General features: G+C 46.1%; 1 protein-coding gene across 8 annotated transcripts in view; it reads right to left on the bottom strand.

Moving 5' to 3' along the window:
* Positions 1 to 10672: 10672 nt before the first annotated feature.
* The window catches only part of smarca4a (SWI/SNF related, matrix associated, actin dependent regulator of chromatin, subfamily a, member 4a), a 105378-nt gene continuing 100545 nt past the window's right edge, over positions 10673 to 15505 (bottom strand). For 6 of the 8 annotated variants that reach the window (XM_068021084.1, XM_068021080.1, XM_068021087.1 and 3 more), the window contains 5 exons: positions 15328 to 15436; positions 14366 to 14467; positions 13253 to 13382; positions 12269 to 12408; positions 10673 to 10789 (listed from right to left, as the gene is read on the bottom strand). In XM_068021084.1, the coding sequence (XP_067877185.1) occupies positions 10757 to 10789; positions 12269 to 12408; positions 13253 to 13382; positions 14366 to 14467; positions 15328 to 15436 (514 nt within the window). In that variant the 3' untranslated portion in view covers positions 10673 to 10756. The remainder of the gene's footprint in view (positions 10790 to 12268; positions 12409 to 13252; positions 13383 to 14365; positions 14468 to 15327; positions 15437 to 15505) is intronic. The other 2 variants (XM_068021086.1, XM_068021088.1) reach the window with 1 other exon arrangement.

Raw genomic sequence — 15505 nt, 5'->3', positions numbered from 1 at the left:
TTGATATTGCAAAGAGTTTTTCAAAGTCATGCAGGTGTGGAACAGCTCAAGGACAGAGAAAGTGAAACGCAGTGCGAGTTGGGCTGAAGTTTACGTGGTGTTCAATTAATCAGTGGCATCACAAAAGACCTTTCAGACTAACCTTTATAAACAGACCGAGGCAGGGTCCCAAGAGATATCAGACAGACCCTGGGGGCACTGCTAGTTGCTTATCCAGAGCATAAACACCTGAGGCTTTATCTGTGTTCAAACAAGCTTCTTCTTTGGCCTCCTTGTCTCGAGAGACAATGGGTAACAAGCTAGGGATACAAATTTCCATGGAGGGGTAGGGTGAGGTTAGCTGATCTAGGGAGGGGTGGGCAGACTGCTGTTATTATTTATTACCCTAGGCGCCGCCTGATCTGCTGAGTATTTCCAGCATTTTTTGCTTATATTTCATATTTCCAGCATCCGCAGTATTTTGCTCCTGCTATTTATTTAATTGTTTTGCTTGCAGGTTATCGATTTTTGTTCAAACCCTTCGCCGAGCTGTTGAACTGAGTCCTTCCCCTGTCCAGAATTCCATGAAAAAGAATGTAAATTCCTGACATTCCTAGTGTCACGAGGACTTATGCTTTGAGGCAAGTATGGAGTGTGGTGTTTGTAGTGTGGGCGATCCATTCTGATTCACTCCATCAGGCCACTTTTTTTAAGCCCAGCCCATCGCCTTTGATTTGCATACAATTTAAAGAGCAGGGAGGAATCGCCACTCGTGGCTGTTAAGGTCTGTCAGACTGATACAGGGAGTGGCTTCGTCTTGCACCATTACCCAAGCTTTTTCAACAGAGGTGTTTAGGTTATCAGGAATCTCAACGCTCTTGCAGGGTACTTATCAAATTTCAACAGCAAAACAACTTGCATTTTCTATAGCATTTTATAAGTAATAAAACATCCCAAGGTACCTCACAGGAGTGTTATCAAACAAAATTTGACACCGAGCCTCATGAGGATAGGGTAGATAACCAAAAGCTTAGTCAAAGGGATAGGTTTTAAAGTGGGTTTTAAAGGAGTAATGAGGTAGAAAGTTGAAGAGATTTAGGAAGGGAATTCCAGAGCTTAGCTCCTCGACAGCTGAAGGCATGGCCATCAATGATGGAGTGCTTAAAATTGGGGATAGGCACAGGCCAGAATTGGAGGAGGGCAGGTATTTAGAGGGTTTGTAGGGTTGGAGGAGATTACAGAGATAGGGAGGGGCGAGGCCATAGAGGGGTTTGCGAACCAAGATAAGAATTTTAAAATCAAGGTGTTGGCTAACCGGGAGCAAATTTGAGCACGGGGTGATGGGTGAATGGGACTTGGTGTGAGTTAGGATACCAGCAGCAGAGTTTTATATGAGCTAAAGATTATGGAGGGTGCAAGAGTGTGGAAGATGAATTTCATATGAAAGAATCTTTTCTGAAGAGTATATAATTAATTTTAAAAACTTGTAAAAGAACAATGGAACAGTGAATAATCCTTTCAAACAAATTATTGAAAAACAATCAACAGAGTAATATTAATTTTAACTGTTCAAACACTACCAGTTGCTTTTTGAAAAGGGCTGAGATCCTTTTTTTTTTAAGCGCTGGCAGATTTCCTGTTGCATTGCTCACAGTCGTCAGGGTCTGGACCACAGCTGTAATGGTCAGCTGGGACCAAGGTCTAGAATGGCCATGAGATCAAATAGAAGCTAATTATTGTTGCTGTTGGAAATTGCGCCAGATTTTCAGCTCCTGTCCTTGTTAGATCAACAACTTCACCAGGTATCTCAAAGCCAGATGATTTGGATGTTTATTAGTTTGAAGGGACTAGGGCAACCCAGTGTCTCTTTACTGTTCTAATTAAAGGATTGGAAAAAGCAACAGGAAATGACTGGCTTTGTCGCTCGTTTTGTACACTTTTTTTTGTAATAAAAAGATGATTGAGGTATGATTTATTTTTTTTCCACACCATGACGTCTGGAGCTCTCAAACATTCACATAAATAGATCTTTGTCAAATGCAGGATGTGAAGACTTAATTATCAAGTTATCAAGTCGCAAGCAGTACCAGGGAGCTTTGTTGTATTTTGTTATGCGTGATAGACACACAAGGACAGTAATACACACTGTATTTTGATGGAGAAAGACAGGTGGGAACTTGATGTCCTCTTATGAAATTCTAGTTCTGTCTCTATTTCTTTTGGGCCTCCTTATCTCGAGAGACAATGGATACGCGCCTGGAGGTGGTCAGTGGTTTGTGAAGCAGCGCCTGGAGTGGCTATAAAGGCCAATTCTGGAGTGACAGGCTCTTCCACAGGTGCTGCAGAGAAATTTGTTTGTTGGGGCTGTTGCACAGTTGGCTCTTCCCTTGCGCCTCTGTCTTTTTTCCTGCCAACTACTAAGTCTCTTCGACTCGCCACAATTTAGCCCTGTCTTTATGGCTGCCCGCCAGCTCTGTCTCTATTTATTGTTCTTAAAATTCCGCAATATACATCCCTACGGGAAGAGGAAAAACATTTTCTCTTGTTCTTTCTTTTTGTTTGTTCTTGTAGCAAGCAATTGTACATCCTCCTTGAAGTTTGCCTAAATGCTACGCCAGTTGGCTAATACGGGTTACGATTTAAATGAGGGGGAGTTGAGCAATGTTGGCTGTTCCTGCCCTCCAGATAAGCCCACAGCTGATTTTCCTTGACCAACCTGAGAGTGAACAATCCGTTCCCCCTGCACCACGCTCTATTCTGCACCTCCCAGCCCAGCCTCAATAAGTCAGGCAGGTAAAATGGGGTGAGGGCATGCTCCTCCCTCCCCATTTAGAAAAACAATTACAGTAAGTATTTGCAACTATTGATTGCATAATGACAGCACTCAACTGAGAACCACAATCCTTCTTCACTCTTCCGGTAAATGCACTTAGCACATTTCAGAGCAGAGATTCAGAACTTCTAACTCTGACGTAACACTGATTCCGGCTAGGAATAATTGCACAGCCTAGGGCCCTGTTCGGTCTGAACAGAGGCTGAACTGGACCAGCTGTACATGAGCAAGGCAACAGTTGGGTACTCAGCAACGAATGCCTCACCTTCTAACCCCTCAACCATCTAGAGTTAGGAGTGCAATAAATACACCTGAATGGATGCAGTCACAGCAAGACTTGAAACTGCACACCATCCAGGACAGAACAGCTTGCTTGATCAGTGTCCTTGCCACTGGACTGAATATCTGCCCACCTGTACTACTGGTGTACCGTGGCTACAGTGTGCACAGTCTCCAGGATGTACGGTAACATGGCTCCATCCATGAGCCTGGTTATTTAGGCTTCTATTCTCCAAAAACCTGTGCCATTGTTAATATAACAACACAAATGGTGAAAATGTATTTGGTGTGCTTAATTCACTTGATATGGATGGAAAAATGTATTTGGAGAAAGATGGAATCTGGATCTTAGTATCCAGGTACACAACAACCAGATACAAACAAGCATATTTTACTAGTAATTGGCTTCATTGTCAGGATAAGCTATACCTGGGATCATCTAGTCCTCTCTGCTGCTCACACACAACTGATAAACCCACATCAGAAATGCCTGAAGTCTTAAGGTGGAAAATGGTTGTGATATTTGGGAATGATAACCAAATGAAAACTTTGAAATTAGGCTAAAGTTAAGGGCACAATTACATTTTACATTTTAGCCCATTCAGTCATGACCAGTCAATCCCTTTGAACAATATTACACACAATTTACAGTGCAGAAATAGACCATTTGGCCCACCTGCTCTGTGCCAGTGTTTAGTCTCCACCTGAGCCTCCTCCCACTGTACTTCATCTAACCCTATTAGCATATCCTTCTAGTCCTTTCTCCCTCATATACTTATCTAGCTTCCCATTAAATGCATCAATTTGCCTCAACTATTCCATGTGATAGCAAGTTTCTGGCGAATTCTTTATTTATTAGTGACTATCTTATATTTATGGCCGCTTGTTTTGGACTTTCCCAACAAAGTGGAAGCACCTTCTGTACATCTACTCTCTCAACTTTCTTCATAATATTAAAGACCTCTATCAGGTTATCTCCCAGCCTTCTCTTTTCTAGAGAAAAGAGTCCCAGTCTGTTTAGTCTTTCTTGATATTTATTCTTTTTATTTCTTCTTTGGCCTCCTTGTCTCGAGAGACAATGGGTAAGCGTCTGGAGGTGGTCAGTGGTTTGTGAAGCAGCGCCTGGAGTGGCAATAAAGGCCAATTCTAGAGTGACAGACTCTTCCATAGGCGCTGCAGATAAAATTGGTTGTCAGGCCTGTTACACAGTTGGCTCTCTCCTTGCGCTTGTCTTTTTTCCTGCCAACGGCTAAGTCTCTTCGACTCGCCACTCTTTAGCCCCGCATTTATGGCTGTCTGCCAGCTCTGGTGATCACTGGCAACTGACTCCCACGACTTGTGGTCAATGTCACAGGACTTCATGTCGCATTTGCAGACGTCTTTAAAGCGGAGACATGGACGGCCAGTGGGTCTGATACCAGTGACGAACTCGCTGTACAATGCGTCCTTGGGGATCCTGCCATCTTCCATGCGGCTCACATGGCCAAGCCATCTCAAGTGCCGCTGGCTCAGTAGGGTGCATATGCTGGGGATGTTGGCCGCCTCGAGGACTTCTGCGTTGGAGATAAGGTCCTGCCACCTGATGCCAAGGATTCTCCGGAGACAGCGAAGATGGAATGAGTTGAGACGTCGCTCTCGGCTGACATACGTTGTCCAGGCCTCGCTGCCATACAGCAAGGTACTGAGGACACAGGCTTGATACACTCGACTTCTGTGTTCCGTGTCAGTGCGCCATTTTCCCACACCCTCTTGGCCAGTCTGGACATAGCAGCGGACACCTTTCCCATGCGATTGTTGATTTCTGCATCGAGAGACAGGTTACTGGTGATAGTTGAGCCTAGGTAGGTGAACTCTTGAATCACTTCCAGAGCGTGGTCGCTGATATTGATGGATGGAGCATTTCTGACGTCCTGTCCCATGATGTTCGTTTTCTTGAGGCTGATAGTTGTAGGCAGCCGCAATCCTGTCGATGAGTCTCTGCAGACACTCTTCTGTGTGGGATGTTAATGCAGCATCGTCAGCAAAGAGGAGTTCCCTGATGAGGACCTTCTGTACTTTGGTCTTCGCTCTAAGACGGGCAAGGTTGAACAACCCGTCATCTGATCTTGTGTGGAGAAAAATTTCTTCTTCTGAAGACTTGAACGCATGTGAGAGCAGCAGTGAGAAGAAGATCCCAAAGAGTGTAGGTGCGAGAACACAGCCCAGTTACACACTACTCAGGATAGGAAAGTGGTCTGATGAGGCACTGCTGTGCTGAATTGTGCCTTTCATATTGTCATGGAATGAGGTGATGATACTTAGTAGCTTTGGTGGACATCCGATCTTTTCTAGTAGTCTGAAGAGACCACATCTGCTGACGAGGTCAAAGGCTTTGGTGAGATCTATGAAAGCAACGTAGAGGGGCATCTGTTGTTTGCGGCATTTCTCCTGTAGCTGGTGAAGGGAGAACAGCATGTCAATGGTGGATCTCTCTGCTCGAAAGCCGCACTGTGCCTCAGGGTAGACATGCTCAGCCAGCTTCTGGGGTCTGTTTAAAATGACTTGAGCGAAGACTTTCCCCACTATGCTGAGCAGGGAGATTCCACGGTAGTTGTTGCAGTCACCGCGGTCACCCTTGTTCTTATAGAGGGTGATGATATTGGCATCGTGCATGTCAATAGTCGATCTCTCTGCACGAAAGCCACACTGTGCCTCAGGGTAGACGCGCTCGGCCAGCTTCTGGAGCCTGTTCAGAGCGACTCGAGCAAAGACTTTCCCCACTATGCTGAGCAGGGAGATTCCACGGTAGTTGTTGCAGTCACCGCGGTCATTTGAGCCTCCCTCAAATGGCTCGGAACGCATACTGTCCATCCGACTGCTCACCACCTCTGGTCCAGTACACCTACTCAGCATCTATGCTCCAACACTCTGTTCCGCACCTGAAGCTAAAGACCAGTTCTATGAACAACTCCATAACATCATTAGCAGCATCCCCAACACCGAACACCTATTCCTGCTGGGGGACTTTAATGCCAGGGTTGGGGCCGACCATGACTCATGGCCCTCCTGCCTTGGGCGCTATGGCGTTGGAAGGATGAATGAGAACGGGCAGAGACTGCTTGAGTTGTGTACCTATCATAACCTCTGCATCACCAACTCGTTCTTTCACACTAAACCCTGTCACCAGGTTTCATGGAGGCACCCAAGATCACGTCGTTGGCACCAGCTAGACCTCATTGTCACAAGGCGAGCCGCCTTAAACAGTGTTCAAATCACACGCAGCTTCCACAGTGTGGACTGCGACACCGACCACTCCCTGGTGTGCAGCAAGGTTAGACTCAGACCAAAGAAGTTGCATCATTCCAAGCAGAAGGGCCACCCGCGCATCAACACGAGCAGAATTTCTCACCCACAGCTGTTACAAAAATTTCTAAATTCACTTGTAACAGCCCTTCAAAACACTCCCACAGGGGATGCTGAGACCAAGTGGGCCCACATCAGAGACGCCATCTATGAGTCAGCTTTGACCACCTACGGCAAAAGTGCGAAGAGAAATGCAGACTGGTTTCAATCTCATAATGAAGAGCTGGAACCTGTCATAGCCGCTAAGCGCATTGCACTTTTGAACTACAAGAAAGCCCCCAGCGATTTAACATCCGCAGCACTTAAAGCAGCCAGAAGAACTGCACAAAGAACAGCTAGGCGTTGCGCAAACGACTACTGGCAACACCTATGCAGTCATATTCAGCTGGCCTCAGACACCGGAAACATCAGAGGAATGTATGATGGCATGAAGAGAGCTCTTGGGCCAACCATCAAGAAGATCACCCCCCTCAAATCTAAATCGGGGGACATAATCACTGACCAACGCAAACAGATGGACCGCTGGGTTGAGCACTACCTAGAACTGTACTCCAGGGAGAATGCTGTCACTGAGACTGCCCTCAATGCAGCCCAGCCTCTACCAGTCATGGATGAGCTGGACATACAGCCAACCAAATCGGAACTCAGTGTTGCCATTGATTCCCTAGCCAGCGGAAAAGCCCCTGGGAAGGACAGCATTACCCCTGAAATAATCAAGAGTGCCAAGCCTGCTATACTCTCAGCACTACATGAACTGCTATGCCTGTGCTGGGACGAGGGAGCAGTACCCCAGGACATGCGCGATGCCAACATCATCACCCTCTATAAAAACAAAGGTGACCGCGGTGACTGCAACAACTACCGTGGAATCTCCCTGCTCAGCATAGTGGGGAAAGTCTTTGCTCGAGTCGCTCTGAACAAGCTCCAGAAGCTGGCCGAGCGCGTCTACCCTGAGGCACAGTGTGGCTTTCGTGCAGAGAGATCGACTATTGACATGCTGTTCTCCCTTCGTCAGATACAGGAGAAATGCCGTGAACAACAGATGCCCCTCTACATTGCTTTCATTGATCTCACCAAAGCCTTTGACCTCGTCAGCAGACGTGGTCTCTTCAGACTACTAGAAAAGATCGGATGTCCACCAAAGCTACTAAGTATCATCACCTCATTCCATGACAATATGAAAGGCACAATTCAACATGGTGGCTCCTCATCAGAGCCCTTTCCTATCCTGAGTGGTGTGAAACAGGGCTGTGTTCTCGCACCCACACTTTTTGGGATTTTCTTCTCCCTGCTGCTTTCACATGCGTTCAAATCCTCTGAAGAAGGAATTTTCCTCCACACAAGATCAGGGGGCAGGTTGTTCAACCTTGCCCGTCTAAGAGCGAAGTCCAAAGTACGGAAAGTCCTCATCAGAGAACTCCTCTTTGCTGACGATGCTGCTTTAACATCTCACACTGAAGAATGCCTGCAGAGTCTCATCGACAGGTTTGCGTCTGCCTGCAATGAATTTGGCCTAACCATCAGCCTCAAGAAAACAAACATCATGGGGCAGGATGTCAGAAATGCTCCATCCATCAATATTGGCGACCACGCTCTGGAAGTGGTTCAAGAGTTCACCTACCTAGGCTCAACTATCACCAGTAACCTGTCTCTAGATGCAGAAATCAACAAGCGCATGGGTAAGGCTTCCACTGCTATGTTCAGACTGGCCAAGAGAGTGTGGGAAAATGGCGCACTGACACGGAACACAAAAGTCCGAGTGTATCAGGCCTGTGTCCTCAGTACCTTGCTCTACGGCAGCGAGGCCTGGACAACGTATGCCAGCCAAGAGCGACGTCTCAATTCATTCCATCTTCGCTGCCTTCGGAGAATACTTGGCATCAGGTGGCAGGACTATATCTCCAACACAGAAGTCCTTGAAGCGGCCAACATCCCCAGCTTATACACACTACTGAGTCAGCGGCGCTTGAGATGGCTTGGCCATGTGAGCCGCATGGAAGATGGCAGGATCCCCAAAGACACATTGTACAGCGAGCTCGCCACTGGTATCAGACCCACCGGCCGTCCATGTCTCCGTTATAAAGACGTCTGCAAACGCGACATGAAATCGTGTGACATTGATCACAAGTCGTGGGAGTCAGTTGCCAGCATTCGCCAGAGCTGGCGGGCAGCCATAAAGACAGGGCTAAATTGTGGCGAGTCGAAGAGACTTAGTAGTTGGCAGGAAAAAAGACAGAGGCGCAAGGGGAGAGCCAACTGTGCAACAGCCCCAACAAACAAATTTCTCTGCAGCACCTGTGGAAGAGCCTGTCACTCCAGAATTGGCCTTTATAGCCACTCCAGGCGCTGCTTCACAAACCACTGACCACCTCCAGGCGCGTATCCATTGTCTCTCGAGATAAGGAGGCCCAAAAGAAAGAAAAGAAAGAAGAATGTCCTGTGGTACTGCTCCCTCATCCCAGCACAGGCAAAGCAGTTCATGGAGTGCTGAGAGTATAGCAGGCTTGGAACTCTTGATTATTTCAGGGGTAATGCCGTCCTTTCCAGGGGCTTTCCCACTGGCTAGAGAATCAATGGCATCACCGAGTTCCGATTTTGTTGGCTGTTCGTCCAGCTCATCCATGACTGGCAAAGACTGGGCTGCATTGAGGGCGGTATCAGTGACAACATTTTCCCTGGAGTACAGTTCTAGGTAGTGCTCCACCCAGCAGTCCATTTGCTTGCGTTGGTCAGTTATCGTGTCCCCTGATTTAGACTTGAGGGGGCAATCTTCTTGATGGTTGGCCCAAAAGCTCTCTTAATGTCATCATACAAATGGGTGAATGTGGGGTGCTGAGGCCATTGTTCATAGATAAGGAGAGAACAAACTATAAATCTCCTTTGTAGAGCTGTTAGGCAAGATTTCTTCAACCTTTGTTACCTCGAGACTCGATTATTCCAATGTGCTGCTTACTGGCCTTCCACCTTGCACCCTCTGTAAACTTGAGCTCATCCAAGACTCTGCTGCCCATATCCTAACTTTCAAGTCTTGTTCACCCATCATCCCTGTGCTCGCTGACCTACATTGACTCCCAGTCCAGCAATGCTTTGATTTTGACATTCTTACCCTTGTTTCAACTCCCTCCATGGCCTCGCCCCTTCTATCTCTGAAACCTCCTCCAACTCTACAACTCTTTGAGATCTCAGTGCCCCTCCAATTCTGGCCTCTTGCGCAGCCCTGATTTTCATCATTCCATTGACAGCCATGCCTTCAGTTGTCTAAACTCTGATCTTTGGAATTCCCTCTCTAAACCTCTCCACCTCTCTCTCCTCCTTTAACAGGCTCCTTAAAACTTATCTTTGACCAAACTTTTGGTCACCTCTCTTAATATGTCCTTATGTGGATCTGTGTCAAATTTTGTTTGATAATCACTCCTGTGAAACATCTTGGAACAGTTTGGTATGTTAAAGGTGCTATATAAATGCAAGTTGTTGCTGAAGTAAAAGACAAACATGAACGTGCACACACACGTCAGACACAGTCAAGTAATAATTTTATTGTAGTCCAGTGATAATGACAGTACAGAATTCCCTTGCGGTCTGCAAAGAAGGCAAGGTTTTGACCTGTTTAAAATACAGTATAGTAATGGGAGTAAATTCCTATACACATGCTTACACATGTCACAATACAATGAGGCAAGGACTGCATGTGACCGACTGCGCTCGCACGGAGAAAGGAAACAAACGTCTAGAAAAATCAAGTATTCCCAAATCATGAGTTTTTGTTCTTTCCCTGGTCAGACTTTTTCAAGTTGTCATTTGTTGTGCAGAATGCAATGCACCATCCAGCAACGAGTTAACTCACAGGTTAGTGTCACAGTCCCCGATTCAACCCTGTTTGGTTAATTTGATTAATGTAACGATTAACCAAACGGATTATATATTACACAGTGGGGGGAAACTCAGCAGGAAACAAAAAGTGTGTGGGGGCGGGGGGGGGGGGGGGAGGCGTGTTGGAGGAGGAGTTAGATTGCGGGATGCCTGCAGTTAGCAGCTGTGTTCTTGTCAGAGTTAACGCTTTTTGCACAAAAATAATGCCAGCTTGGAAAAGCCCCATACCATTAATGCCATTGTGAACACGACCGGCTTCAACATGGTGAGACACTAAGTTGATAATCCTACATGCCTTCTCCTCTCCTGCTGTAAATATGCAAGTTTACATCGTATACTAAAAATGTACACTACACTGCTAGCCGGACACAGGTACGAGAACATCGCACAGTCACTCTTGGAAGGATGGACAAAGCCCCAGTGTAGATTCCAACACAGAATGTTATCCTGAGATTAATCTTCATCGCTACCAGTTCCTGACTGTTCCTGAAAAGGCACAAAAACAAACAAAAATAATAAGAACATAAGAAATAGGAGCAGGAGTAGGCCATTCGGCCCCTCTAGCCTGCTCCACCAATCAATAAGATCATGGCTGATCTTCTACCTCACTATCCCCAAGTTCCTTAATTCCTTAGTATCGAATAATTTATCAGTCTCTGTCTTGAATATACTCAACGAGTGTGCATCCACAGCCCTCTGGGGTACAGCATTCCAAAGATTTGCAAACCTTTGAGTGAAGAAATTTCTCCTCATCTCAGTCTGAAATGACGACCCCTTATCCTCAGACTATGACATCTAGTTCTAGACTCCCCAGCAAGAGGAAATATCCTCCTAGCATCTACCCTGTTCAGCCCCTTAAGGATTTTACATATTTCAATGAGATCGCCTTTCATTCTTCTAAATTCTAGATAATATAGGCTAGTCTACGCAATCTCTCCTCTTCTCAGGAATCAGACTAGTGAACCTTTGTTGCACTCTCTCCAAGGCAAGTATATCCTCCTTTAGATAAGGAGACCAAATAAAATAAAGTAAATTCCATCTGATTATATTCATGGTCTAAAAGGTTACTGCTCCGCCTTCCTCCCACCCTGTTCCTTCAGTTCTCTCTTTTTCAGTGCAGCAATCCAGCTGGAACCCTGCCACATTTTAAATTCTCTTGGTAAGTCTATTAACAATGTACAGACAAACGATTGTAGTCACTGATATAATTCCAATTGTACAGCTTTCATATTCCTGATATTCCTCCTCCCAACACCCTCCCTAACACCTGCTCCTGTCGGCACTGACTACCATCTGGTACTTCACCCAATTGCCCATTCTTCTTATGTGGACCTTGGTGAGTATCAGCAGGCGATTCAACCATGGGAGGGGGGTGTCGCCATGGCCAAGTCCAGTCCTATCCTCACCTAATATCCTCTCACGTTCAGTTTCCAGCAGTCGTTGCTGGATGGCAATCATAAGTGGGAAGTCTGGCTGACTTCTCCCTTCCCTGGTTCTGGGGACAAAGAGATTAGTTGTAGCGCCCATATACTCACACAGGCCAAGCTCAGCCCAGAGTAAATTGATAAATAAACTTGTAGTTAAGAGAGGCGCAGGAGGTTGCTTTACCAGCACAATGCACCGTGCAGCGGTAGGATGTGAGTTCCGATCTCAGGCTGATAACTGGGGGTCGGGGGGTGGCGGGGGAAAGGGAAGGGTGGAACACAAAGGCAGTTTTTGTCCTTCTCACTCCTGCTATTGCATGGTGCAGTGCAGTTCATAAAAAAACACAAGAAACTCATTAACTGTAGCTGGTGAATTAAATGGCAGGCAGCTACAGGAATTAAAAGCTACAACTCTGAATGCATGAGGTCAAGATGGAGGAGGCTACTGGCTACCCAATACTGGAGATCCCGTGTCACTGGCTTAAACTCAAGTTTGTACAATGTAAATACTGCAATAACGGGCTCAGGTACTGGGTCCCACCTCATCCACTTCCTCCTCTGTGTCATCATCGCTTACAACGGGTTTGGACTTGGAGGCACGGCTGGAGCGTTTGCGCCCTTTCACTCTATCCAGGCTCTTCTCCTTCCGGCCTAGCTTAATCTTCACTTTCACTGAACGAGCTGAGAGGGAGAAAGAGAGATGGGATCACAAAGGGTGTACCTAATCCAAGTACATTCACTCTCATCACAACCAGTAACAATGTAGTAATTGGAGTCAGAGTGTGTTCCCATGACCCTGGATGTTCTCATTTCCTAATCTATTAATCAGAGTCAGAATGTGTTCCCTTGACCCTGGAAATGTTCATTCACTAATCTATTAATCAGTCAGAATTTCTTCTTGTCCAGAATGTGTTCCCTCAACCCAAGGGTATTCCCTCGATCCAAGAGTGTTCCTTCCCTCATCCCTAGACATACTCATTCTCTAACTGCTCCATAAGATGGCAGCTCTCGGGCATGTGCCTCACATGAATACTCTCTTTGGACAGACCATTATCAGGGTTTCCCTCTTCCCCTTAAGTCATGTGGACCCTACTCTGGCTCAGACAGCAGTTAGGCGATTTTCCCCACAGTTCTGTACATGCCACCCTGTACCATCCTCTATCGCTTGGGCTGCGAGTCTGGCCCTCATGACAGGGTTGTCATAGCCAGCTACAGAAGGAACTGGACAGACTGATGAAGGGGAAGTAAAATGCTAGTATATCTTCCCTGGAGTGGATCAGTGGAAAACAGTGAGCGCAGCACATCCCTAACCATTAATTACATTGCGATGTTGGCAGTTACAAAATTCCACCATCTGAACCAAACCATCACCCACCCCACCAACCCCCCAAAATCATTTCTCAGTCACCCTCTTGAAGGGTTTTTTGTGGAAGTGGGGGGAATCCTGCATGTAGATCTGGGAATGGAATGTCAAAACTGAAAACTCTCAAGGCAAAATGGAAACCGAACGCCCCACAAATCTTACATTCTGACTCCGATCCTTCCTCCTCCTCCTCCTCTCCCTCCTCACTATCATCTTCGCTGTCTTCTTCCTTTTCGATTTTTTGACGTACGCTGGTGAAAACAGACTGAAGCACAATCGAATCTTCATAGATCTAAGAGTGCCAGAAAGAGGGTTTGATTAGCTGCAGATGCATTGGCAACAAAGTCAGGTCAGGAATGTGCAGTGTATGATAGAAGGTCAGACAGAGGTTCTGCAGTTTTGCTGGTTTTCTCTTCTGGGTTAAGGGAGGCATTTTCAACAAGCTTTAGTCAGGAGATTTAATGGGTTGAGGTGGGGTAGCTTGTGCAATGAACATCTGATGACTGAACACCTTGAGATCATTCTACGCTTTTGCATGGCTTGAACAGATAATCTTTATAAATATATTTCTAGGGGTGCATGGATGCTAATTGCTAAATAGGCCAATCATTTGATGAACTGAGGTGCCTGATTACAAACATAAATCACATCATGAACCTTTATAAAAAGAGGCATACAATTCAAAAGCAAGGAAGTTATGCTAAACCTTTATAAATCACTAGTTAGGCCTCAGCTGGAATATTGTGTCCAATTCTGGACACCACACATTAGGAAGGATGTCAAAGCCTTAGAGACAGTGCAGAGGAAATTTACCAGAATGGTACCAGGGATGAGTGCCTTCAATTACATAGAGAGATTAGAGAAGTTGGGATTGTTCTCCTTAGAAGAGTGAAGGCTAAGGGGAGATTTAATTGAGAGCTTCAAAATTATGAGGGGTTTTGATAGGTTGATAAGGAGAAACTGTTTCCAGTGGCAGGAGGGTTAGTAACCAGCAGACATATATTTAAGATAATTGGCAATATATCTAGGGGAGAGATGAGGAGACATTTTTACGCAGTGAATTACTGTGATCTGGAAAGCATTGCCTGAATGGGTGGCGGAAGCAGATTTAATAATAACTGTCAAAAACAGGATAAATACTTAAAAAAGGAAATATTTGCAGGCCTAAGGAGAAAGGATGGGGGAGCGAGACTGATCGATAGCTCTTTCAAGAGTTGGCACAGGCTTCCTTTTGCATTATACGATTCTATGATTGCAAGCCTTTCTGTTACCCACCAGTGATCCCTCCAGGTTGTAGGTCTGTGCATTCTGACACAGCAACATCACATCTCTTTCCAAGTCATTGAGGCTGCGGTACTTGTGATTACGGATCCGCTCCTACTGAGAGAAAGGTGGCAGTCAGCTCATTCAACAACACAAGTGCAACAAATCCAAATCATCCTTCCAGGAATGTGCAGTGACCCCTCATTAGTGCCTGCTGTTACTCAGAATGGTTCATAACTCGCTCATAAACTGGGTGGGGTTCAATGAGTCTCTGTCAGGCAAAACACACAGAACAGTGTGCAGAAACAAAGTGCACTCGAACTGCACTTGAAGGAAGGAAGAGCCGACAGGGTCAGTGCTTCTCCAAAGAGTGCACTTCCCATCAACCAAGCACAGAGTAACTCTCAAAGCAACAGGAGAGGAGACTTCAACCCAGGCTATGGCCACAGTGAATTAAGGCAAAAGCCCTGATAATGAAAGAAAGCAGTACGGGATCCAGAGGAGGCACACACCATCAGATGGGGCATGTATCATTGGACTGCATCATGTACTGTCAGAATGGAGTCTGTGCTATTGTACTGTGCCATATAGCATCAAACTTGGACATGTACTATTGGACTGCATGTACCATCAGAGTGGGCCATGTACGATTGGATTGCACCACGTACCATCAGACTGCGGGACTAAGCCCTGGGGCACAAATTCTCACCCACTATTCCTCTACCTGACAGAGCCTGGCTGCCTCATAACTCCTTTGCTCACTTCATATGCAGCATTGCTACAGACCCCATTGCCAGCTATGAAAGGTTACATGGTGGACGGAAGGACATTTTTTGAAACCCTGGAATGGTTCATGTGGCATATTTGGAAGTTACAGTGACACCACGTGCTGGAGCTTGTTGCATGAAACCCAGCATTCGGCACATTATAGACACAGGACCGCCATGCAAATGGTCGTGTGGGAGCGAGCGTACCTTGATCTTCCGGAAGTCGACAGGCTTGCGGATAAGTTCATAGTACTCTGGAAGCTCCTTGCGAGATGGAAGTTGAATGAAGACTTCACTGAGCTGTCGGCCAGTACTGCTTTAAAACAGAAAAAAAATGTCGATTATCAGCCGTTCACGGCACAGAAGGAGTACTGTGTGAGATATA

The sequence above is a fragment of the Heterodontus francisci genome, chromosome 43 (assembly GCF_036365525.1).
Source record: "Heterodontus francisci isolate sHetFra1 chromosome 43, sHetFra1.hap1, whole genome shotgun sequence".
Classification (NCBI taxonomy): domain Eukaryota; kingdom Metazoa; phylum Chordata; class Chondrichthyes; order Heterodontiformes; family Heterodontidae; genus Heterodontus; species Heterodontus francisci.
This window is presented reverse-complemented; position numbering and strand designations above follow the sequence as displayed.